The sequence below is a fragment of the Salarias fasciatus genome (genome assembly GCF_902148845.1).
Source record: "Salarias fasciatus chromosome 7 unlocalized genomic scaffold, fSalaFa1.1 super_scaffold_4, whole genome shotgun sequence".
NCBI classification, from domain to species: Eukaryota; Metazoa; Chordata; class Actinopteri; order Blenniiformes; family Blenniidae; genus Salarias; species Salarias fasciatus.
The window spans coordinates 13,495,592-13,520,277 of record NW_021941229.1 but is presented as its reverse complement, the minus strand read 5'-3'; the positions used below and the strand labels follow the sequence as shown (position 1 = coordinate 13,520,277).

At 41.5% G+C, this 24,686-nt stretch overlaps 1 protein-coding gene across 6 annotated transcripts in view; it reads left to right on the top strand.

The window, feature by feature from the left end:
* Nucleotides 1-24,686, top strand: part of rimbp2a (RIMS binding protein 2a) — a 68,697-nt gene that overhangs the window by 16,868 nt on the left and 27,143 nt on the right. For all 6 annotated transcript variants that reach the window (XM_030084355.1, XM_030084354.1, XM_030084358.1 and 3 more), the window contains exon 3: nucleotides 21,275-21,364. In XM_030084355.1, the coding sequence (XP_029940215.1) occupies nucleotides 21,275-21,364 (90 nt within the window). The remainder of the gene's footprint in view (nucleotides 1-21,274; nucleotides 21,365-24,686) is intronic.

Below are 24,686 nucleotides of genomic sequence, written 5' to 3'. Positions count from 1 at the left end.
TTGTGACAAGGCAGTGTAGGCAGTGTGATCGCAAGTGTGTGCTGTGTTGTGGTTAAGGGCTAAAAGCTGTGAAACTGCGAGGATTACACTTGGAACAGACAGCAAATGGAATAATTGGTCATATGGGGACAAAATTTAGCCTTGTGTTTTGTGATATATATTTGACACATGAAGTGTTGTGCTTTAAGAGGATTTCACAATGCAAGCTGTGAAAAACATAAATGGTTTTGAGAGCTGTGTCACTTCATTGAGAGATGTTACCTGCTGACCTGGTTTAGGTGAGTATCTGTGTGAAGTTTCACATCTTTCATCGGGACAGAAATATCAGCAGTTGGGTATATTTCCATGGCATTTTATGCAAATATTTTTGGTTCCCAGGAGATAAATCCTGCTGGTAACCTTTTCTACTGGTGCCAGCATGGTGACTCAGGTTTTTTTCCATGTTGTTTTAATAAAAGCGTTGCCGCCTCTTAGTCAGCTCACAAGAATTTGATCAAACAGAATTATTAGTTTACACCTTATTCTAAAATTGGTCTTGTGGGTTTAAGCTGCAGCCTTTTGTCCCATTTGCCACCTCAACACCCCCTCTGGCATGGCTATTCCTCCTCTTTGTGTAATATCTTCTGTTATCCACTTCAGCTTTGTCACGATCACTACGAATGCAAAACCATAAATCTTATACTGTGGCCAGATCTGCATAGCTGATTAATTGGCTGTGCTTTACGTAGACAAATAGCGCGTATGTTGAGCTATTTTGGTAGACCATACATCCATCTTCTGTACTGATTTATACAACTCAGGGTCATGAGGGTTGGAGCTGATCCCAGTTAGCCAGGCGCAAGCTAACATTCACATCTATGACTCAGTGGATGGGCAGGGAGAACATGCAAACTCCACAAAGAAATGACTTCAAGCTCAGAGTTGCTGAGATATGACAATGCAACTGAAGTACTGCTGTGCTAAACTTGAGAAGCCTTCCCTCTCTACTTCCTCCAAAGGAACATTGTTTTCCAAATCTACTTAACCGGCATGAACTCAAAATGTCCCAACTTTCTGTCTTTACAGAGCACCGCAACAAACGAAAAGCCTGTTCAGTTATTACATTTACTGTTGCAGCTAATGCCGTACGCCACAAATGTACAACGGTTGAAATGTGTCAGCACGGAACAAAATAGACTTAATTTGTGAGTCACTCCATGCTCGCCATCAGTGCACTATAAAGGATAATTACATAAGCAAATAACATCATAACCCAAATGCAGAGGCATAACTTGCTACCGTGAATGAAAGTGCAAGGAAAAGATTTAAAGCAGCAGAGATACTGAAATCCTTGTACGAGTGAGCGTTCATGTTAAATATAGGCTTTCACGCAGGGGTAACTTGCCAGCTGAGGTGTTGATCATCACTGGGGACGTTAGTGAAAGATCAAAAGTAGCATCATTCAAGTAACGTTCAGGAATAAAGACACAGAGGGGCAGAAGCGAAGAAGGCGGATCTATCTGGGAGCAGCCTTCCAATAAAGCGTCCCTATTGTTGAATCTTCCAGATGTCTATTTCAGCTCATTGCCAGTGATACCTTTCCTCCCAGCTGTGTCCTACCCATGTAGCTGATGGTCGTAGCGGCGGAGCAAGCTGATTAATTCAACAGAGTGGATCTCTGCAGCTCACTGCACACTCATACCGTCCGAGAGAGGAAGGGGAGAAATTGAGCAGAGGAAGGGAGAGAAAAGGGGAGAGACAGCGCGCGTGGAAGAGGAAAGGAGAAAATGATGGAGGAAGGGTGTTAAGGAGGAGGGTCTTCTGGGGTGGGGAGAGAGTGAGAGGAAAGGGAAGATAGGAAAGAGAGCGTGTAGAGAGGGGGCGGAGGAATGAGAGAGAGAGAGAGAGAGAGAGAGAGAGAGAGAGAGAGAGAGAGACATACACACAGGCCCTGGAGCTGCTAGTGATGCTGCTGCTGCCGCTGCTGCAGCCGTTTGACAATTCCCCACCCATAGAGAGGAGAAGGGAGGAGATCAGAGCAAGGAGGAAGAAGGAGTAAACGACACCTTAGTAAAGATGCTCCTGTGCTAGCCGGCACACACGGTAAATACAAATCCTTTATCGCCACCCGGCTCTCTCGTCACTGCTGCTGTTTGTCTGTGTCTCTGCACCATTGGCTCGAGTGTGTTTGTGTTTGATTTAGCTCTGTTGAGTCCTATATATAGTGCACAGGGTTAGCATAGCCAAGCAGCTGGGGAAAACCTGTCTGTGCAGTTGCTGCAGAAGGAGACAGATGTGCACAGTGAGATGGAAAGGAGTGGGGTATTAGTACATTTTGTCTCTTCTGGGATTTAACGAGGAGCAGGCGGCACCCAGGGTTCACTGTTTCTTGACTGAGGCAAAGCCACCTGTTTGGAGATGTGCGTGCGTGTGTATCCGTGTGAGGGGTGGGGTTACGGCGTACGGTCTAATGGTGTGTTTAATGCACGGTGAGTATAATGTGTGCATGTGAGAATGGGTGTGAGTCAAAGTAGAGGGTAGCGCTGCCTGTTCGCTGCTGTCAAACCATGAATAATGAATTATCTTTTTATACTATGTATACGCAAGAATTATGTGTGAAACACCATCTGTGGGCACATGATCACTTAGAGACTCAAGATGAGAGACAAGCGTGTGGTGCTTTGTCAAACAAATTGATTTAGTGTGTGTGTGTGTGTGTGTGTGTGTGTGTGTGTGCCCGCATGTGTGCGTGTGTGTGCGTTGACGTTATCAGCTCCGGTAACCTGAGCTTTTCCCGATTCCTGCCTGCTGAGGGGTTGCCAGGTGTTGCTGATGAATATTAACCCACTCCTGGCTGATTGTTTCTTGCTTCATCCTTTTGAGTTAAAGTCACAAACTGAGCGTGTTTGTCTGAGTTCACACCTGTAGGTGCTAAACCTGATTGAGTTCAACATATTATTTGTTAAATAAATACTATATTTAATTTTAGCTCTTGTTGAGGGTTATGGGGCAGCTGAAGTGTGGGCAATATTCTGAGAGTTTACGTAATTCTAACATGTGGCTTTTATTGTGTCTATCCAGTTTGTCTGCGTGAGAGCAAATCTGATATGTCATAATCACAAGATATATGATTTCCTGCAGGTGACTTCAGGATTTGGCTTGAGGCTGTTGTGCTTACTACCCAGTGTATTCTCATTGGCCGCTCCCGATCTGATATGTTGTACAAAAATACAGCACAACGGCACGCCGGGACGAACTCTGGTCGGTCAGAGAACACGGCTGATTTGCTGACAAGGGAAGTTAGCTGTTTTCAACGAGAGCTGTCTTCTGTAGTGCTGATTAAAGCCGACACATGAACGTAACAACAGCTTTGCAGAGCTTGAAGGTGGAAATTAAAACTGAAACAACTAGCGACATGTTGCTTTTCTGGGCTGTATTATTAACTCGATGTGTTGTAGAAGGTCGGTTCAGTACTGTGTGATTATAAAATACATGTTAAAAAAAACAACAACTCTAAGTTAGGTTTGAATACGTCTTGTTAAAATTCATTCAAGCATCCTCTGCAACCAATAGATCTAGACTACAATAATTACTGCTCCAGGTGGTTTTAGGTGAAGATATGGATCATCACAGGGCTAACACACTCCCACACACACATCTGGGTACAATGGTGAGTCTCAGAATTCATCTTATTCATGTCTGCAATACAAAAACATTGAACATCTGTAACTACATATTTTTGTTACCTGCCATTATTTAGATTTTTAAGTCATTTACAATACGGCTAAAGCTAAAAGACATGGAAACACTTATGTTTGGAGGTCTGGTGTCAGTTAACTTTTAATTTTGTTCATATAAGTTAAAGATAAGCAGGAAAAATATCAGCTTCTCCTGTTGAGCACCAGAAATACATCGGTACACTTATGTTAAAAATAATTACAATTTGAGTGACAGTTCAGTGCTTTTCATCGCGTCCCACTGTAATCCTTTCATTGTGAATCAGCTCAAAGTTCCTGTTTCCTGCACAGAGCAGAAACGCACAGAGCCGAGCGCCTGCTGGGGCCCGATGAGTGGAGCGGACATTGCTTTTCATCACATTAGTCGTTGGAACGGGAAGGAAATTAAAGCCATCATGACCCTGCTAATCACTCAGCGGCTTCTGTAACTTGTCCGTTGGATGTGTGTGAGTTGTTGCACGTGCTCAAACAAGCATCTGTGCGCACGCAGGTGAGATTATTCAGGGTTTGTGTGTGTCCACCGTGCATATGCTTGAATGTATGGCTGTGTGGGTAGGTGAGATACCAAAGGAGAAAATAACGTGTAGCAGAGGAAAAGGAGAGAACCGGTGCACAAACGACTCTGTTTAAGTCTCACTTTGCAGCATTTTGCTCTCCACAAGTGGCATGTCTTTATTTGTCTGTCAGCTCCCTTTAGTGTCCCTTTGAAAGATGCAACGCCAGGTTGCGGGAGGGCAAGCCGTAAGTTTGCACCATCTTTCTTCCTCTCCCACTTCTTCATCTTCATGCGGCAGACCGGTTGGCTCTGCCAGCTGACGTTCATTTGAATGCCAGAGGGCAAAAAAAAAAAAAAAAAGGGAGAGAGATAGAGGAGAGTAGATACGTGGAAATGAAACATGTGTTTTCAGTCCCATGACTGATTTCTCTCCTGCTCCTCTCTTGAGATTATCAGGGAGTCTGGCAGCCAGAGACAGCCTCCTCGACTAATCAAAATGTTCCTACGGACATGGAGGCGCCGCACACATCCCCACAGTGACAGCCTCGGAGGGTTGTGGATCCACCTTTCAACACACACACACACACACACACACACACACACACACACACACACACACGTGCTGTCATGTGGAGGCAGAGTAAGTCAACAGATTCAAATATACATCCACAGAGTCGTACATCTGCAGACCTCTGTGTATTTCATGCGCACAGAGACGCACATTTCCATATTTACTCCCGATTACATGCCTTCATACACTCTCACCCACATTTTCACTCTATTATTAATAGCAAGGCTGGATGTGCGCTTACACTTTGTGTACTCAGAAGGTCCAGTGCACATCCGCACCAAACGGCCCGTCTCCAGTATGTTCTCTTCATGCTTGCAGATATTATATTATTATATTTTACGCCAGTTTTAAAGTGTGCCAGTGTGTCTCTTCAGCAAACTAACATTTCATTTAACTGGCAGCTTTAAATAAATTAGACGACATTTATTTGCCATGGAGACTCACAATTACACTGTCAAAGGGCATCAGATATGATGCATGTGATAGTTCATTGCTAGTTTTTTTTTTTTTTCTTTTTTTAATCAGCCTGACGCACCACACCTGAAAGGGAGCTGTTTCTATAGCAACCCTGTCACCCCCTCCCCTCACCCCCACCCCTGCCATGTGTGTGGTACACGCAACTTGCGCAGCTCGACACGTGAACGCATGCCTGAATGTGAGTGAGCGCCGTATTGATTGTGAGCGTACACACCATAAGTGTTGTCACTTAGCCAGTGGAGGGCGGGGGTGGCAGGGTGGGGAAGGGGAGCGGGGGGGGGGGGGGGGGGGATGCAGAGATAGAAACAATAAAGGAACATTTCCTCCTCACATTTCCTGGCAGCTTTTCAATATACACAGAAGTTATATTAAAGGAAAGACAAAGAGTGCTGCAGAGGGAGAAGGAGGATGGGTGGGGCAAGGAAGGAGTATCTGTAGAAAAAAGATCTCTGACTGGAGGATAAATACAGATATAATAACACCAGTAGCGCTCGAATTATGTTGTCATGCAGGTGGTGTATTTGCGTTTCAAATGATCTCCCGTCTCATGAAATAATCGGTAGCTTGAAGGTAGCTAAGGTGAGTCACGGCTCAAATGATGTACTCGGTATCAGCGCGCCTTCCCCGCTCGATTATACTGATAATATTTAGAAAACAGATGTAGATGTGCGGAGTCTCATTTCAGGGCAAGAGTAGAATGTCCCCTCGATGACATGGCTGCAAGTCACTTTGACCCAGAAGCAGGTTATGTGATGCTGTTTATATTTTTGGCCCAAAGTGCACTCTGAAAACTTAATTCTGTGGCCTATTTGTATTGCAACACAGTCCCAGCATGACTCTGCCAGACTAGGTGAGCCCTTTGGCAAAGCAGCATGTTGATAAAAGCCTGTTAATTCCACATCACTAGTAGTCTCTCACTGTCCTGTGTAGTGTTAAAAAACATATCTTTTTGAGTTGGCGCCATTGTTTTTCGCCCAGTTGTTCTTCTCTTTAGGGGCCCTTCTCTCCTGATTAGACTTTTCGCTCTCACACCCTGTTCTCTCTGTTCCTCTAAATAACATCTTGATTACCTTCTCTTACCGAAATCGTCCCTGTCTTGTGCCTCTATCATTTGCTACATCTCCTTTCGTTCAGCCCTCTTCTCTCTCATTTAGTCCCCAGTGTTTTGTGTCTGGAAGGGCTTGAATGATTAAATATAGGGCAGAAGCCTTCAGTGGACCGAACACCAAGGGCAACTCGATGGAGAGAGGGAGAACAGGAGGAGGAGGAGGAGGAGGGCAGGGTTAGAGGAGCACACAATGTCACAGAGGCAAGTCTGTTCGGATACAGATGACATGACAAGACCTGTGCTCCTGTAAGTGTCACCTATTGCGCCGAGCCACTGAGTCCTGCTCAGGGGAGACCCGGGACTCACTTATACTTCCTGTATGCTGTTGCAGTTTCCCAACTACAGTTTTTCATTATTCATGTCAATGAATCTTGAACAGAAATATAAGATTAATCAACAACTATAACAGATTGTGTTTTTTGTCCTGAGATATTTTTTCCTTACATTTGAAGTGTTTATTTTGATCAGACATTTCCCAGAGAGATTAAAGTATGTGACAGTTTAAGGGACTGTTGGCCGTGCTGTTGTTTCAAAGCTACATATAATCAGAAAACTACCGATGACTCTTTATTAAAATGTTGCACCGCTCACAAAAAAAGGCCACCTGGTTGCTTCAATGAAGCAAGAATGGCGTGAGTGAAGAGATATTTTTGTGTTGGTCCCTCAGAGCAAGCTGAAAAAAATCAAACATCCACAATCACAATACACCACATATGAGACAGTCGATCTATATAGACAACTTTAGAAAAGTTTCAATCATAATGTCTTATCTGATCTGTTCTCTTTGTTTCGAGTCTTGGTGTATTCAGTAAAATGTAGCTTTCCCGCATGAGAGACTTGGTTTCTTTAGTTTCCTCTCATGTGGAGACACAGCAGTTCAGAAATAGAGCTGAGCTTCTCTGTGTTTGGAGCACAGTGGCTAAAAACTAAAATATGATAATGAATCTAGAGTCCTCTGGCAGTGGAAAGTGGCCAGCACTAGCGTAACACTCCCCTCGCTTGCTGTCTTTATCAGAGGGGGGTCTGCAGCACTTTGAAGCATCTGCTGATCGCAATGAAAAAAGTTTTTGGCTGTTTATTTCTGCTTGTGCTTCCATATGTTCGTATGTAATGGTCGGAACTGAAAAACGACGACCGTATCTCTTTTCCTGCGTGTTTTAGTTTTTTTCTCCCTGCAACAGCACACCTGATTGCAATGAGGGATTCATTACTGGACCATGGTCGGAGCTCTGTGATGATATAATTATTGTATTCAGCTGTGCAGAAGCACAGAGGCGTTTAAAACCTGCGGGAAAGGGGATCTCCAGGACCGGGATTAGTCTGTGATGAGGAAACCTCTGCTGAGGCTCGGTTAGCGTGTTTCTAGCATATAGCGTTCATTTTAGTAACTATGCAATGGGGTCAGATGTAAATTATTTAGCACTTATGCGGTGTTTTCCTCCAGATGGGGGCCATGTGAGTGTGTATCAGTGGGTATTATGTGCACACATGGGGGCATGTGCGTCCCTGGCTCTATGTGTGTGTGCGTGCGTGTGTGTTTGTGAGTGAATGAATATGTGTGCACTTGAGGATTTATGAGCTGCCTTGTCTGTGTGTGTTTGTGCACTTGCTTGTTTTGAACGTGAAGGTTCATCCAAGCATTATGTGAGCATGAAGGTCCATCCAAGCACATGTAATCCTTAACCAGCTCCTGGGCTCCTCATTAGCATTACACTGATCTTCCTCAGAACTTATTTTCCAGCCCTCTGATCGTCTCCGTGGCCGGAGGGAACACAATAGGTCCCGTTCACATCAAATGTGTTATGTCATCAGTGCGACTTTAATCTTTACTGCCCATGTCAATTGGAGCACAGTTTCACCATCACTGCGTACAGCGAGTGCACACGGCACGCATGCACACATTTCAGTATGTACACTCCCGTGCCCTAATATTTCCCTCCGGGAATGTGTATTCTTCAGGGAAGCCTGCGTTTTCCCTGAAGGTCCCTCTGCATACGGTCCAGCTGGATCAGCTTAGGCCTATCGAATATAGACAGTCAAGATTTGCACACATTGACTTTCTCGCTATCTCTGGAACTGCTCAAGCAGCTGGGAGATAACGCAAATCATATTCAGCATTAGTTTGTGCGTGTCAGTCATATACAGTAAGTGCACATTGCACATGCTAGTAATGACACATTGATAGTAATGTATAATGCAGTGAGAACAATTGTGGTGCTGCATTTTCCCGAAGACATCTTGGGCACATAGCCATGGTAGAAATGAGAGTTGAACCACCATCCTAGGTGTTTCAGAACAACTGACTTTGTCAGTTGAACTCTTATTTTGGCATTTTGGCCATCGAGTATGAAGATTTTGATAGTCAACATATGAAAAACATAAAAAAGATTTGGGTAACATGTTAAAAAGTTGTCATCCTGTCAGTCTTGTCTGAACTGCCATATTCTAGGCGCACATGATGGGCTGCACCGTAAGCATCAGCCCTTACATTCAGGATCTTTGTTTTTAGCTTAATTTTCCCTATTATTTAAAGCAATATCTAGTGCTCTATAAGTCCCAGCATAACTTACGACAGGATGAACAAATGTTCTTTATTGTTCCAATAATTAAGCGTGAAGTAGGTAAACACGCATTTTGTGTTCGGGCCCCTAATGACTGGGACAATCTTCCTGTATCTATTCGTTCTACAACTTCATGAACTTCATTCCGTAGTGCTCTATTAACACATCTTCAAAATACTTTCCATTGTTTCTCGTTTGCTCGAACGGCCATAAATGACTTTTACTGATTTTACGACCATAAACAAATTTGTTCATGTGATTTCTCATTTTGTTGTAATTACTTTGCTTTGTACGACCATGAACGAAAAGGTTAATGTGATTTAAATTTTTGTTGTGGTGTTGTGTTTTGACTATGTTTGGCTATGTTGTGCTGACTTTGATGGGTGGAGAGAGGTGAACATTCAGAGCTGGTTTGTGTGTATGTGTGTGCGTGTGCTGTTACGTTTTTGCTTATTGTCTCTTTTTATTATTTTTTATTACTTTTTATTTTATTTTGTTTTGTTTGTCTTTTCGTATTATTTATGTGTATATATTTTATCCTTTCATATGTATATGTAATTTTGCTATCTTGTATTTTGTTACGCTTCTCTGCTCTTTATGTTGTTATGAATCTGAGGATCCCCTCGAAAACGAGATATCTTATCTCAAGGGGTTATTCCTCGTAATAAAGAACTGTTGAATAATCCCTTACATAAAGGCTGAACGGTAGATGACAGAGGGTTGAAAGAAACTCTGATATTACATGTGAATGAGGTTAGAATAAATAATTTTCTAATTGCATTTTTATTACCAAATCTCTAGCCGTCATAGAAAAACCAAGGATGCTGTGTGACATGTCTACATAACAAGACATGTAATATATCCAATGTATGCATTTTAGGTAATTATCAAGGCGTGCAACAGTTCTTTGTCTTTATTTGTGAAAGTGGGTGGTGTCATGGTCTGTCTCATTTGTCTCATCTTTGCTGTCAGAGTTAACTTAATAAGTTGGAACATTACTTGATTTTTAGTTGTTTTTGGACAAAAGACAAAGAGATCCAGCAGAGTGGCTGTAAGAGTCACTGTAGATTCCTATGTTTTAAATGATGTTGTGGTCTCTTTTCAATGTTGGTAATGAAGTTGTGGAATTTTTGATGATTTTGTGGACCCTGTTTGATTATTTTCTGGCCTTATCCGTGCCACTTTAACTCACTTAGGGTTGCGGCTCACAAGTGCAGGCAATTTATACTCTCTATTAAACCTCAAATTTATGTTTTTCATCTGTGGGAGGAGATGAGAGTACAGAATACCCACACATGTATAAGAGATGCACACAAACCCTTCACAGAAAAGCCCACAAGGAAGGGCTTAAACCAGGAATGTTCTCTACTGTGAGGTAGGAGTGTTAACCACTACACCACTGGATAGCATTTTTTCGAGTTTGAAGCTCGTGTTAAATGCAAGAAACAATAGGCACAAAGCTGGACTTTGATTTAAATTTTCCACCGATCTCCAAGGTGAACATGATGAAAATGAATTATGCAAACCTACAAGGTTTGTTACACTCCATTGTAAATCATCTCTCAATACACATGGAGAAAAGTAAGAATTATTGTTTCATGACCAATGTAGTGACGATGGCTAACTCTATGTTGGGATAGCTACAAAAAGTAGGCATACCAGTGACTCAGAAAATGGTTCTTTAGTAGAATGAAAAGGGGAGAAAAGTGTTTAACATGTGGCTTTCTACACCTCTCTGTTACTGAATCAACAGCAGACACTACAGAGGTGCACGGCACACACACACACACAGGTGCAAATATTGAGGTTTGAAAATAAAGAGAAGAGCAACACAGGAGGGTGAACAGTGACATGAATGAGGATGTGTGCTACGTGGAGGAGAAGTTAATCCCTCCTGACGGTCGCGCTGGCCTCTCCCTGCCTCTCCTCCGCCTGCTCCCTCATACCGCTCTGCGCTGTCTCCCGGTCTGTCACAGGCAAGCCCAACTGTCCACATGTGTACACACACATGCATACAAACAGGATGTCGGAGGGCTGTTTGAACAAAACTTCAGCTTTTTGCCTGAGAAGTGAACAAATCTTCAATCTACACATCCCAGAAGGCTCTTTATTTGCACACAGACTTCAGTCTTTGCACACTTCATTCTGGGTAAAATCCTGAGTATGGGCTTTTACTTAACACAAAAGACTGTACAGAGATTCCTTCCCTGTAAGAAGATTTTGTATCCGCATAAAATTTTGGCTGCTACAGTATCCTGACACAGACTTTTTGAGCTTGAGACTCCATTAATATTAAACGTTAGTGACTGCGTGGGCAGGGCTTCCATTCAAGCTCTACTTCTTCCACATTATTAAATCTGCAGGATTGAGTCATCGGTTTCAGCTCAGACATTTTTTTTTTTTTTCCAAAGTTTTGTTTACATATCCACAACAACAGGGGGTTCCCTCAACGTGTTTATGGTCTGTTGCAAGAATTAACCTGGATTGGAGTGTCTGTCGATTGTGTGAGGTGGCACGGATTTGTTTCTGGAAAAGATTTTGAATGGCTGGGATTTAGACCAAATGTCTGGAACATGCCGTGGGTGCAGACAAGCTTAAAGCTAATATATGCCTGGAGATGCTAGTTATGCAACTCATTCAGGCTCGCACGCACACCAAGACAGATTTCAAGTCATGCGTCACTGTATCGGTAGTAGCCGCTGCCATCTGCGTCCACAGTTTACACAAGAGTGTAAACGGCCTCATAGCTTGCACAAATGTGACGTGCTCACATCTGCACACACGCACTGATGTAGATAACCAACTATAAAACTAGATCACCAGTGTTTTATGTGTGGACATGTCAGTTCTCATCATTCTAAGCTTTATTTATTGAGCACATTTTAAAATAATGTGTTTCGTATGAAATTTAAAGGTGTAGTCAGTAAAAGATATAAAACGTCAGTAGAAAATGAAACACAGACAGAAAAGTGTTAATTTAATTTAAATAGGTGTGTTTTTGTGGATGTTGGCGTGTGGTGGCAGCCGGTGAAGTGAAGCTACAGGTGTGGTGTTGTCTGTGGGGCCTAGCAGCTGTGTTCTGGGTTAACTTGAGTTTAGATAGGTTGGGTAAACAAGGAGTGCAGAGAAACACTAAGCTAAACAGGTTGTGTTAAAGGTATAACCCTGAGGGGGGAAAAGAAAATGTCCCATGCAAAAGGGCATTTTATCAACAGCATGTTGATGCATAATCTAAGGTTGACATTTTGGTAACAGGCACCATGAACTCATCATAAGCACAGAGAAAAATGGAGAGTTGTGCAAAAGGTTGCAGTCTTTGCCTGAAGGGCAGTTATTCAAAATGAATTGAAACACAGGAACAGGTCTTGGCTTAAAGGTTGCAGCTAATCGCTGTTTTTAAGTATACTGCTCAGCTTTTGCAAAGCGCTTGCTTTAGTGTCATGCCTGTGTTGTAAACCAAAGGCGATGCACAGTATTAACAGCATTATAAATGATTTATCTCGGAATGCTCTCCAGACTTAGCACAGTCTGCCAAAGAAGCTCATGTTTGGCTGAAGATCAAGTGGGATTCAAGTCGCACCTTCTCTTGTGAAAAGGCAAACACCTACAAAGCCCTTCAGAGGACAAACCCTCCGTGTGTTACGCATCGTCTTTTTATCCTGCTGCAGTGGAGACCTCACTAATGCACACAATAAATCCTCCAAAATGTCCCTCCTTTCCATAACCAATTCCTTAAGTGGGGACATACAGCATTAATATACACAAGTCTCAAAGTTATAGCCAACCTTGAAAGTGAGTTCTCTCTGGAAAACATCAAGCTGCTGCTAAGTGTTTTGTAATCTGCATTGTATGATCACATCACAGCCTCAATTTGTATTTCAAGGAGATTTTTCTTTTTTAAATTGATTGCAGCTACATTTGTAACTAATGCAGCATGCGCCAACTCAGCAGGAAGTCTAACGTACATCGATGAAATTCAACATTTATAGAGAGCTTGTTAAAAACTGTATTTATACTCTGAGGTGTTTATTACAGGGATGCAAGGATAAGTGGAGGACACAAGTACCAATGTTTGAAATTTGTGAAATCATATTTTTTTTACTTCAAAAGGTTGCTAAATCTGAATTTTTTTTCTCACTGAAGCTGTATGAAGGCTTTTCACATCATGTGCACAACGTGCTACAATGATAGTAAACAGTAGTTATAAAAAAACTAGACAAGATATGAGTCAAGGCAAACAATGGGTGTATGTTTAGAATCATGATTAGCATGTATTAACTTGTTAGCACATCATCTCTACAATTAACATACTGTTGTAGGAAAAAATGTTGACCCTGCCAAATCTGATCAATCCTCCGAGAACAGGTTTTGGGTGATTTTCATGGTTTCCCTTCTCTGTTTAAAGGCATACATCACTTGAGAATGGTTTGAATCATGATGACTTTTTTTTTTTTGTTCTTTCTCTCTCACCATGCAACTTTACATGAGGGCAGGTGCAGTGCTGCGAGCAAACTCTTCAACCAAAGAACTGGAGACAAACAGATTACATTAACAGTTGTGTAATCAAAGTCATTGGAGACAATCAACCCCTGGCATATATTCTGGAATTGATCTGTGATTAAACTCTTTTGGTCAGAGATGAACAGCACTCTGAAGATTGTGCTTAACTCTGATATATCTTAATTTCTTGAAAATGATTACTTTTTGACGAGGTCATCTGACAAACATTAAATCAACAATTTTTTATGTGTGTTGGGGGGGGGGGGGGGGGGGGGGGGGGGGGGCTTCACAGGTTTTTGACTTCCTGAACTTCTCACAGTACAATTCATTCTGTTTTCAGATTAAATATTTCTGTAAAAAAGCATCATGTATTCACTGAATATATGCCCCTACTTTCATTGTAATAGTTTTATCATTTTTATGTCTGGACCAAACATGAAAAATAGTTCTTTGTGAAAGGCCGTAATGACCAAAATCGACTCAAACCAACAATATAAGCAAAAAATACCACGAAATGTTTTTTACTTTAGTTAAGATAAGTGGACTAATAGTTCTCTTCTAACTCTTTGTGATTCTGTGGGCAGTTTGCAGGTTGTCACTGTCAGTGCCTTGGCTCTTTTCTGGCACATCAGCTTCCTCCCATAAAAGCCATGCTTGTTGGGTTAATTTGGTGACTCTATATATAGTGACTGGCCCTCTCCCTCTGTTAGCCTGTGCGATGGACTGTTAACCTGCCCAGCTTGTATCTTGTCCTTTACCCAGTGTTAATGGGACGCGCTCCAGCTCCCGAGACCAGAACTTAGAAAAAAGAGTGTTTGAAGATAATTAGATCTGTGGATCATTGGAGTTTCTTTTTCCCACAAATATAAAGATCTAGTAATTAATAGGAGACTGTTTTGAAGCACATGGATATCTAGAAATGATCATGTGGTGCTCTCTGGTGTTTTTTTTTTTTATGTTAATTAAAGAACGGTTTGTGGATGTGAGCAGAAATTCTGAAGCCCAGTGTGTGTACTTTTTAGATCTTTCAGTGTTCTTTGTTTTCATTATACTGTAAAGGTATCATGTCTGAACTATAAGCACACAGATTTTTTTGGTTTTCAGGCATTGCAGCTCCCGACTGTTTATAAGTGGACTCATGCAGAATGTGGATCATGAGAATGAGTCATTTCTTTTACTTGCCTGCCCATGCAAATGTGCAGTCTCTGCTGGCGAACCCATGGCTTCATAGCTTTAGATGTCTATAATACCTAATGTGAAATTATTATAAAAAAAATAAAGAAAACAGAACATCAGTTTGATGCAGAAGAATATTGTGGAACTGTGTCTATATGATGGATGGGAACGTTGGCCCTTTTGAAGTTTCCAAGAGTCTGCTCACTCAGATTATGGAAAAAAGTTATTAGCCGCAGTGAGACCTCGGAGGAGGAGCTGTCCGTGGTGCTGACGGCTCCACACATGAAACGGACTTTGCCTGCAGCAGCTGCTGGTGGCGATACTGCAGCCGTGGCTCCGACTCCATTTGTCCACTCTGAAACCACAAGTGCAGAACAATCTCTGACACGCACACACACACACACACACACACACACACACACACACACACACACACACACTTGTGTGAACACATACTCCTGCTTTTAAACCACTCAATTCAATCGTAGCGGAGTCAAATGTGTTTATAGTATCACAATATTTAAATAAGATCAACATAATCTGATGTAAGTTGTTTTGTTGAAGCAGTCTGAGCTTACTTTTATTATTCCCACAGGGGAAATAAACCTTAACCTTCTTTCCTCTCATACTTCCAGGATTTGGGATCCTCATAGGCATGGCACTTAGACCATTTATCATGCTTCAAAAACTCATAGTCTGCCAGAAAACATAAATATAACTGCTAAATATGAATGGTCCCATGAGTTGTGGATTATAACTGAATATGACTAAATAACTGTCTGATATCACCAGATGTTGAAAGATTAACTTGTCTTGGAAAAAGGGAAAGGAGCGCTCACTCATTGTATACTCTGTGTCAAATCTGAAGAGTCTATCTTTACTTTTTCCATACAGTTGTTAAGTTTGCATTTTCCCTGTGAAGAGCCTCCTCAATACTTATCTGTACCAAGCGCATGGTTCATCTCTGTGACTCTACTTCTGCTGAGGCTTGAGGCGGCAGACGTTGAATCTGTCCTCCCACAGCTAAGTGGGACAAAGTGTTTCCTATGTGACACCTAATTAGTAACAACCCCCCACCCATAAGAAACGCATTACCCATCCTGCAAATCTCTGCATTCGAGATTTCATTTTTCACCAACTCAGAATTATGACTGCATCAGCAACAAGCCTATTTGGTTAAATATCACAATGCCGTATTTCATATTCCTATTATTATCCCAAACCTTTTGAACTGGGGAGACGTAAGATCCTCTCCATGTAATCCTCTTTTGGTGAGCCAAGAAAAACATTTGACTGTTGCAATTAATTTTTATTAATGGATTTTTTTTCATTCATGTTCCACAAACTCAGAGTTTGACAGAATTAACAGTCCTTAAATAAAATTTAATTAAAATAATGGGTTTCAAAGCCAGCCTAGTTAGAATGAAATCTTGAGCTACGCGCAGGAATGTGAACAGGGTTTTATTTGCATTAGATCAAACCAAACTGTCCTGTCAGCAATTACATTCAGATTTTCCCATTTGTATTTAACCCAGTTTGAAGATGTTCCCCAAGTGTGTGCATTCATAGAAATTATTTTCAATTACATGCTTATTGAGGCTGGAACAGTTTTGAAGTGAACCCCAAAAAAAAAAAAAAAAAAAAAAACATGGGTCAAAGGAACCTGCCCTATCCCTCACATCCTGCAATTACATCTAATCTCACACCTTCATGTCACCCGTGTGGAAACTTTTCCAGTCGTTGGTTTACATCAGGGGCAGCAGGAGTCGTGACGCGACCGAACCGCATGCTGCTCAAAGATATCACCCAGATCCAGCGGTCACTCAGCTCAGTGGAGCAGGTAGCAGTTTGCGATTTGCTGGGGAATAAAATCTCCGCGTTGGTCGACGCATCCCCTCTTCTACTGGATCGATCTCCCTGCAACGGTGATTTGAGCTACTTCACCAGCAGACCAGACAAAACACGCCATATTAATGTATTTTAAAATCCATATAGACCAAGGCTGCATCTCTCATGTGTTGAGAGAGAAACTATTGACTCGACGATCACATGCCGCCAGCTTGAGGAGCACAGTTTGGTAGATGTTGGGCTCCATAAGGAAACAAAACAAAACAAAAATAATTATAAAGAATTACACTGAAATGTTTTAATTTTAGATCATTTTGCCATTTTAAATTTTAGGAAATTCAGATCTTCATTTGTCTTTTAAGAATATAAATATTGATTTTAAGCTCAATCTGCTCCTTTTATTTATTTTTTTTCTTTGTTAAGATTTATCCATAAAAATGTACAAGGTCTTTATAAAGTTGTTGTAAAACAATTCAGACTCTTTTAAATCAATCACCTGTTTTGTTTTTTTTTTTTTTTGTTTTTTTTTTTGCCATGACATGAGGGTACTGTAAAGATAATAATTACAAAATAAGAAAATAAAATTAGTGTGGTCCATGCATCAATGAAGCCTAGAAATCTGTAAACTAAGAGTCACTTTGATTCATGCAGAGACATGAGTCACTCATAAGGATGCACAGGCTGATCTGACTGCTGACTGACCACAGCGAGCAGAGAGGGCCCGCCAGCTAAATTAGTGGGTTTAGGAAGAGAATGATAATCATGGTGGTGATGGAAGGGAGAGGCTCTCTGTGGGTGTGTGTATGTGTATGTGTGTGTGTGTGTAGTTGTGCAAGGAGAGACACAGTTAGAGGAAGCGGAAGTAAGAAAGAAGTTAGATTGAATTAGTCATTCGGGGCATTAAGGTCTCTTCCTCGGCCTGCCCACTCACTTTGCATGGACATATGGGTCTCACATTTCACAGATATGCATGGATTCACACATGAACACATGCATGTCACGTTTTCACTCAAACACGCATCTTTGCACAGATGTCCTTGTAGCGCTGTTAATTCCCTGCTAGTGTTGTTTATCCTTAAGAGAGGGACCAATTAGCATCTTCCTTTTTTTATCTGAGGACCAGATTTCTCTGTTTATTTGTGCATATTGAAGGTTTAAATTGGCACCGAAATGTGTGTGTCCCTTGGCTTCGCGGCATAGCACTGAGTTTACAAGATGTTGTGGAGTGTTTAGTGGAGCTGTGAATGTGTGATTCACTGGAAGTGGGAGGAAGTGGAGAGGCAGACATCATTCCCGAGGCCCATAAAAAAAAAAAAAGAAGCCCATAAAAGGTCATCCCTTCCCTTTCTCTGTTTCTTTGTTTTTCCTATTTTTGTTTTCATGCTTCAACAGTCTCAAATGCTCTGCAAAGTTTCTTTCTTTTCTTTTTTTTTTTTTCTTTGCCTAAGAGGAAAACAAACAGTGAGTAAAATAAAGTTTGATTAGTGGCTGTCAGAGACCTGATTGACCTCTGAGGCGGCTCGGACCGTCAATTTTCTTCCCATCACATCTGTGTTTCTTGTTATCTTCCCGTCCCTTCCATCCCCCGCTGCCCTGCCCTCATGTGGCGTAAACCCGATTTGTCCCGAGGTGTCTTCGCAGAGGACGACTGCATCTGACACCTCATGATGTGCCGCGTCCGCTTAATTAGCGGACGGCGGCGGTTTGTGGGCGCCACTGTTGCGAGGTGTGGTTCTGAAAAATCTCTCGTCTGCAGAGATGTTACGTGACGACGGAGTTACACAATAAAAGCAGCGAGTGAACTTGCTCACCAGCCTCTGCGTCTTCCTGTCCTTGTCTGTTCTGTATCTCTGTCTTGGTTTGATAGCGTCTCACTGCGACATCCCTGGCTGTGCACACAAAGAGATGAATGAATCTGGCTGCCCCCCCCCCCCAACCCCCAACCCCGTCTGGTTTTCTCTCTTCTCCACTCAGGCCAGGGTTTATTGACTTCCTCGATGTGGGCTGATAAATTTAATCATAAACCCCTGGGCTGCACAATCTTGTCTTGTGCAGATGGTGACATACAAAGCTCAGATTTTTTTTTTTTTTTACTTGAGTATATAGCAGCCAGGTTCAAGAACTCATATTGCATTTATTATCTCAGAGTTATAACTGTTTACAGAGCGCAGCTCTTCTAAGTCCAAAGAAAACAACACAAGATTCATATTTTTCTCCTCAAAGTGTGTTTCTCTCTCTGGATGCTGCATTTAGTTTACTCAAAAAGCCTTCCTCCTATACTTTACATCACTGCGTTTAACACACACCCAAACCCATTTTAGACCTAATGCATTATTCTTAGAGAATTTATTTACTAGGTTTTATTAATTGTATGTGTTTTCTCACTTTTCTTTTTGCTTCTTCTTCTTTTTTTAGATTTATTGATTCATTCATTTTTTGTGCATCTGGGAAAAACAAATATGCTGCTTATTTGAATAAACTATCTGACCTGAACGTGAAAGGAGCTGAAGAAAAGATGATATCTAATGAAAGTGATTCAGTTAAAATTAAAATGGATTAGACTTGCAGTCAAGACCGTCGAAAACCGAGACCAACACACTACCAAGACCAGAGAGTCACAAGACCAAGACAAGTCCAAAACAGACCAAGTCATGACCAAGGCCGGTTCAGCTCCAGGCCGAGACCGAGACCCAAAAAAATTTTTTTATTTTTTTATTTTTTGCCATCTTGCATGAGTTGTAGAACATCAGCACCATGCTGGGTTCAGCTGCTTAGTGTAAATGTGAGACACACAGAGACAGAGCATGTCTTCTGTGTGAACTCACTATAAATGTTGACATCTAATATGTGTGGCAACTGCATGATATTCCTGCACTATTTGAGGATTGACTGTTGAGTGCTGTTAAGAACTGACATGACTATTAAACCCGCCCGTGACATATATCTTAGTGAACAGATGTAGAAACGCTATCTACAGTTAGAAATTAAATTTGATTGGTGTCTTGTCTCACATTATCACACAGCAATGTTTGAATAATTTAGAATAATGTCTCGAGAATTACAAGTCTAAAATGGACTTCAAGCAACAAAGAGCATGAAAACAGTGCTCAAATACCAGCTATTGACAAAATAGCAGGTGCAGAAATCTCTCTGTCAGGCAAGCTGCACATTGCAGGCAAATCGTAAAGGTGCAGCACATTTGCGGACACATCGAGATTTTTATTTCAATCCAGTATCATGTGAAACCAAAGCTGGCATCACAGATGATCTGTGTGAAAGCTTCAAAATATCCGTATCAAATGAACATTTTTCCACGTGAGAGTGAAGCAGTCTTCCACTTGTGGCTTGACGGTGATGTTTTAGTAGAGAAGAGGGGGTCTGAGGGCACAGCAGAGTCAATGGAGTGCATGCTACTGCCTCAGTGGAGGCAATTATACAGCTGTGGTTCAGATTACAGTGATGTGTAGAAACAGAAATGAATGATGACAATAATCACATTACCTAACATTTGTGTGCACAGCGTAAATATTGATGCTTTAGCATGAGCACCTGTCTTGCACAGAAAAACATTCTGAGGTATCTTTATTTTTGCAAATAGCCCACTAACCCGTTGATATGGCGGAGTTTGCTGTCTTTCAGTTTTGTCGTGGGTGAGAATGCTGATGTTTTCAGGTCGAAACAAAAGTGACTTTAACCTCTGAGTGTTCCTTCAGTGCAATTAAGGCACTGCTAACCAGATATAAATCCAATGGGTTTGTGAGCACATCTCATTAACTCAAACTTATACCAACTTTAGCAAATACAGAACAAGCTTAGAAAGCAACAAAGGAGAGATTTTTTTTTTTTATTGTCGACAATATTCCTACCTCAGTAGCATATAGGTTCACTTGGCTGATTCATCCTGATTTTCTCATCATTGATGTAAGAACAGCGACTCTGTTTTTTTTTTTTTTTTTTCATTTTAAGGCTTTTCTTTTAAGGCAGAGCTGATTAAAATAAGGAGCTGACTGCTATTATAAATAACTTATCCGCATTTTAATGACGCCATGCTGAGAACGACAATCGTCAGCCTGAGCTCAGCGCACCAGCATGAAGTGGTATTATGTGCCAGGATATGACCAGTCGCAGTAAAATCACTCTTGAATGCTCGGAGCTGCGATAGGAGGAGAGCACTGGCCTAGTTTGAGTCTGGCGTAATTATGTAATGCTTGAGTACCTGCAGCACCAGCGGCATGACAACTTCTGAATGTGAATCCGGTCTGTGGAGCGAGCAGACAGGAGCGACACACCTCTCCTCAATCCTTTTACACGCTCTGCAACTTAATCGCATCTTTAGCTGATGAGGTTTTCTGGCATATTTCTGGAGTTTATTTTTGTTTTATTCATATTGATTTCTCCTTAAAATCCGTCCTCCCTTCCTGTTTGTCCCCCCACCGCATCCCAGTTTTCCTTCCTCATGGTCTCTAATCCACCCGTCCCTTCTTCTCTGCCTCCTTGTGCTCCTGTCTATTTCAGCTTCACCCCCTCGCTATCGTTTCCAAATGCCACATACCAAATGGAGGGTGACAGAATGCAGCTGTGGGTTTTGTCCCCAGACAGCATCTTGGAGAAAAGCTTATCTACACACATACACACACACACACACACACACACACACATTAATGCAGATAAAGGGAGGGACCGCCACGAACTCCACTCTTTCATCTGTCGCTTATATAATAGTTATGGATGGAGTCAGTGTGTGTGGCTCGCATACATGTGGAAAACAGTCCACCATATCTCAGCAAGACAGCAAACTGTTTTCTTTTTCTTCCTCTTCAGAAAACAAAGCTCCATGCTGCCCTGCAGGAGAAAAATCGCCTGAACCTTGAGCTCATCAACCACCACCTGCAGGCATCCAAGTATGACCAGGTAGGGCCGTCACACATGTAGCAGCATACACTCGTGTATTGCAAGGACGCGCAGGTGATGATGATCAATGGTTTACCAGATGTTAGTACATCGTGGAATCCATTTTATTTTGCAGTGGTGCAGGAGCATCGCAAACACTAAATCTTATAAATGGGTCACCATATGTATGAGTTTGTGATCCATCTCTCTAGAGATCAATACGCGTGCAGCAGTGATGATAGTATGGTACTTCCCGCTCGTATTTATCATGAGATCTCGGATCTATGTGGTAATAAAATCAAATCTTATATTTTATATACACAGTCTACATTGCCTTGATATTTCACTCTCCAATTGTCTGTTTTGTGGGCGATTTGCCAAGTCTTCACACTTGCATACGTAAAAATGAACACACACACGCGCGCGCACACCCACACACATGCCCAGAAGGAGAGACAGTGACCGTCTGTGATGGTAGGCCATTAGCTGCTCTGGCGCTAATAGTGGCTTTCAGAGAGGGGGCAGATTTGACATGTGTCCAGGGACTGTGCTTGGAGCTTTTGCTGCATAGTGCCACAAATTTTTTTTAATAAATAAATAAATAAATAAAAAATGCCATCTGTGCAGTGACAAGGTGGGCACAGAGATGAGAAGAAAGTGGGACAAGATATTGTCCAGTGGTGCCAGATTTACAGTATGAATGAATGGGACTGGCTTGGAAGGGCAATCGTGGCAAAGGCACAGGCAGGGTGTTTTGGACTGTACATACAGAGCGAATGAGCAAATGTAAAAGAGAAACAACAGAAGCTGACAGACAGTGACAAACAAAGGGATAAAGAAAAGAAAAACATGACAGTGGTGATATAATTAGGAAAGTAATCACAGAAAATAAATTGTACTCATTTGACCAAAGCTCCACTCTGCTGATCATAATGAGAAAATGTTTACTTTTAAAAGAGAAATGTAAACACTAATGTGCTTCAATCACTGGATCACTGTTTGTGAAGTTTAATTTATATCCCTTGGCTCTGGCAGTGCGTAATGCATCTTGTGAATCAGTCGACTCAGACAGAGCTTGGGAAAAGATGCCCAACCATCCTTCTCAGTTCAGTTAATTTCCAATCGGGGTCATGATGATGATATCTTTGAGCCAAGTAGTAGCTATATGAAGAAACTTTTTGACTACATAAGACGGAGCGCCGTAATTGGCTGCCTGGGCGTCTTAAAAACCCATGCAATTTCGTTGCACTTGTAACTTCGGTAACCTGTTGCGATGACAATAAAGACAATTCTTCTGATTCTGATTAAAACATTAACACATCGTTATGTAAAAATGAAAAAACGATTCCCATTCATTTTCAATATGATCTAGAATAAAAATGGCACAAGAGATAACCAAACATTTTGTCTCCTGAACAATGTCCCTCAGTCCCTCTGTAAATTATTACACTTTTTGGAAAAACGCTTTTCAGAATTTTGGATTACTGATTAAATATTTCTATTCTATTCTATTCTATTCTATTCTATTCTATTCTATTCTATTCTATGGTGTCATTAACTTTCGTCACCATTAATGCAGCAAGCATGTTTACTTGCTTCTTATATCTTTGCAGCTTGATTAGATTTAAATAAAACAAAAATACATACTTAGGTTTAGGAAAGTTTTTTGAATTCCCTAAAAAATGCTATGACATTATTTCCTATACATTGTAAATTTCCCCCTTTGGGACTAATGAAGGATTTTCATTTTTCAGTCAATTTGCAATATAATGATGGATAACTATTATCTGCTTTCCAGCCTTCAACCTGAAAGTCATGAATGAAAATACTGTGTGATCCATCAGATGCTCCAATCTCATTCAAACGTGTAATTTGTTGCTCTGTCGAGCTGACATGCTATATTTTGGCATCTTTATGTGTTTTAACTGTGATACAGCCACTACAGAACAAAGCTTTAGTATTTCATTCTAAAAAAATACATGGGTGCATCACATGTGCAGCGTTTGTACGTGAGGTTGAGCTAGGTTTAAACATTTATAACTCTGACTTTTCCTTAAAACTGTTCATTCTCTGAATCAACCAGCCAACAAAAACACATTTTCATCAAACTTTTTCATCAAATACAAAATATTGTAGTTTTTCATTCACTGAGGCGGTCTCTAGAAAGTCTGGGGAGCTCTGATTGCTTAAGCATGAAACTACTGAGACACTTTCCACTGACAAATAATACAGTATTGTCATAATTTCATTGAATTATGAATATGATTAACCTGAGCACAAAACGTGAAGAATTATCTTTGTTTGATTTCAATCCTCTATTGATGGAAATTCATCTTATCTCTGCTTTGTCCAGTAAGTTAGTTGTTCTGCTTATCAAATATTTTGCCAAATCTTCTGTACAATCTTCTGTCTGAGTCTGTTCTTCTTGTTCAAAGACCCACAGGTGCTGATAAAGTGATTAGCCTATTACCACTTGGTCCTAAGAACGTGTGAGCTTCAGCCTTGATACGATACTCAAAAGATGTCTGTTCCAAGAATCAGAAGCTTGTGTTTGAGGTGGATGTGGATACAGCAGATCAGATTGTGTTATCTATAAACTGAGGGCCAGCTGAAGGGGGATCTATCATCTATGAAGATGATAGTCCAGAAATTAGTTTTCTACCACACTAAGCCAGTCTTCCTGAGCTTCAGGAGGCTTGCCATGGTTTCTCTTCACCACTCGGTTGGTTTGCACTGGTGCTGGCAACATGTGCACTTCAGCCTTAGCATGTCGAGGAAAGTGAAGTGAAAGAGAAGGCCAGATTTTCACTCCGATAGCCGTTAAAAAGGTTAATGATCTGTGATGAACACACAGAGAAGTGTGTGCTGACTGCAACCTCACCTTCAATGGAAAAAAATAAGGGCTGCCATTGAGGAATTCTTAATGCAGAGAGATGTCAAGTATTGACTGCTCATCCCACAAATGCTTGTCCCTTATAAATGTTACAGGCTTTCCAACACAGACATGTTTCTTTAGCCAAGAGGCAAAGAAATAATCAGCGAAGCGCATATCCCCTGACATCTGTGCTGTTTATTGCTTTGTTCCACATGATAGTGTTGATACTTCAGACTGTACAAACAGTTCTGACTTCAGCTCCAGACGTGAATTCCAAATTATGAATCTTCTCATTTTCTTTGCAGCGAGGACGTTTTTGTGCACTTTGAGCGAGCGAGCTTATCTATCGCGCCCTCATCTGTTTTGCTAATTAATGAGACGATGGGTGCAGGACTGAAGGATGGTCGGGCGCGCCTCCTTTGAGGCCTCCTTCAGAGGAACCAGCTTAGCTCAAGGCCTCTGACTGAT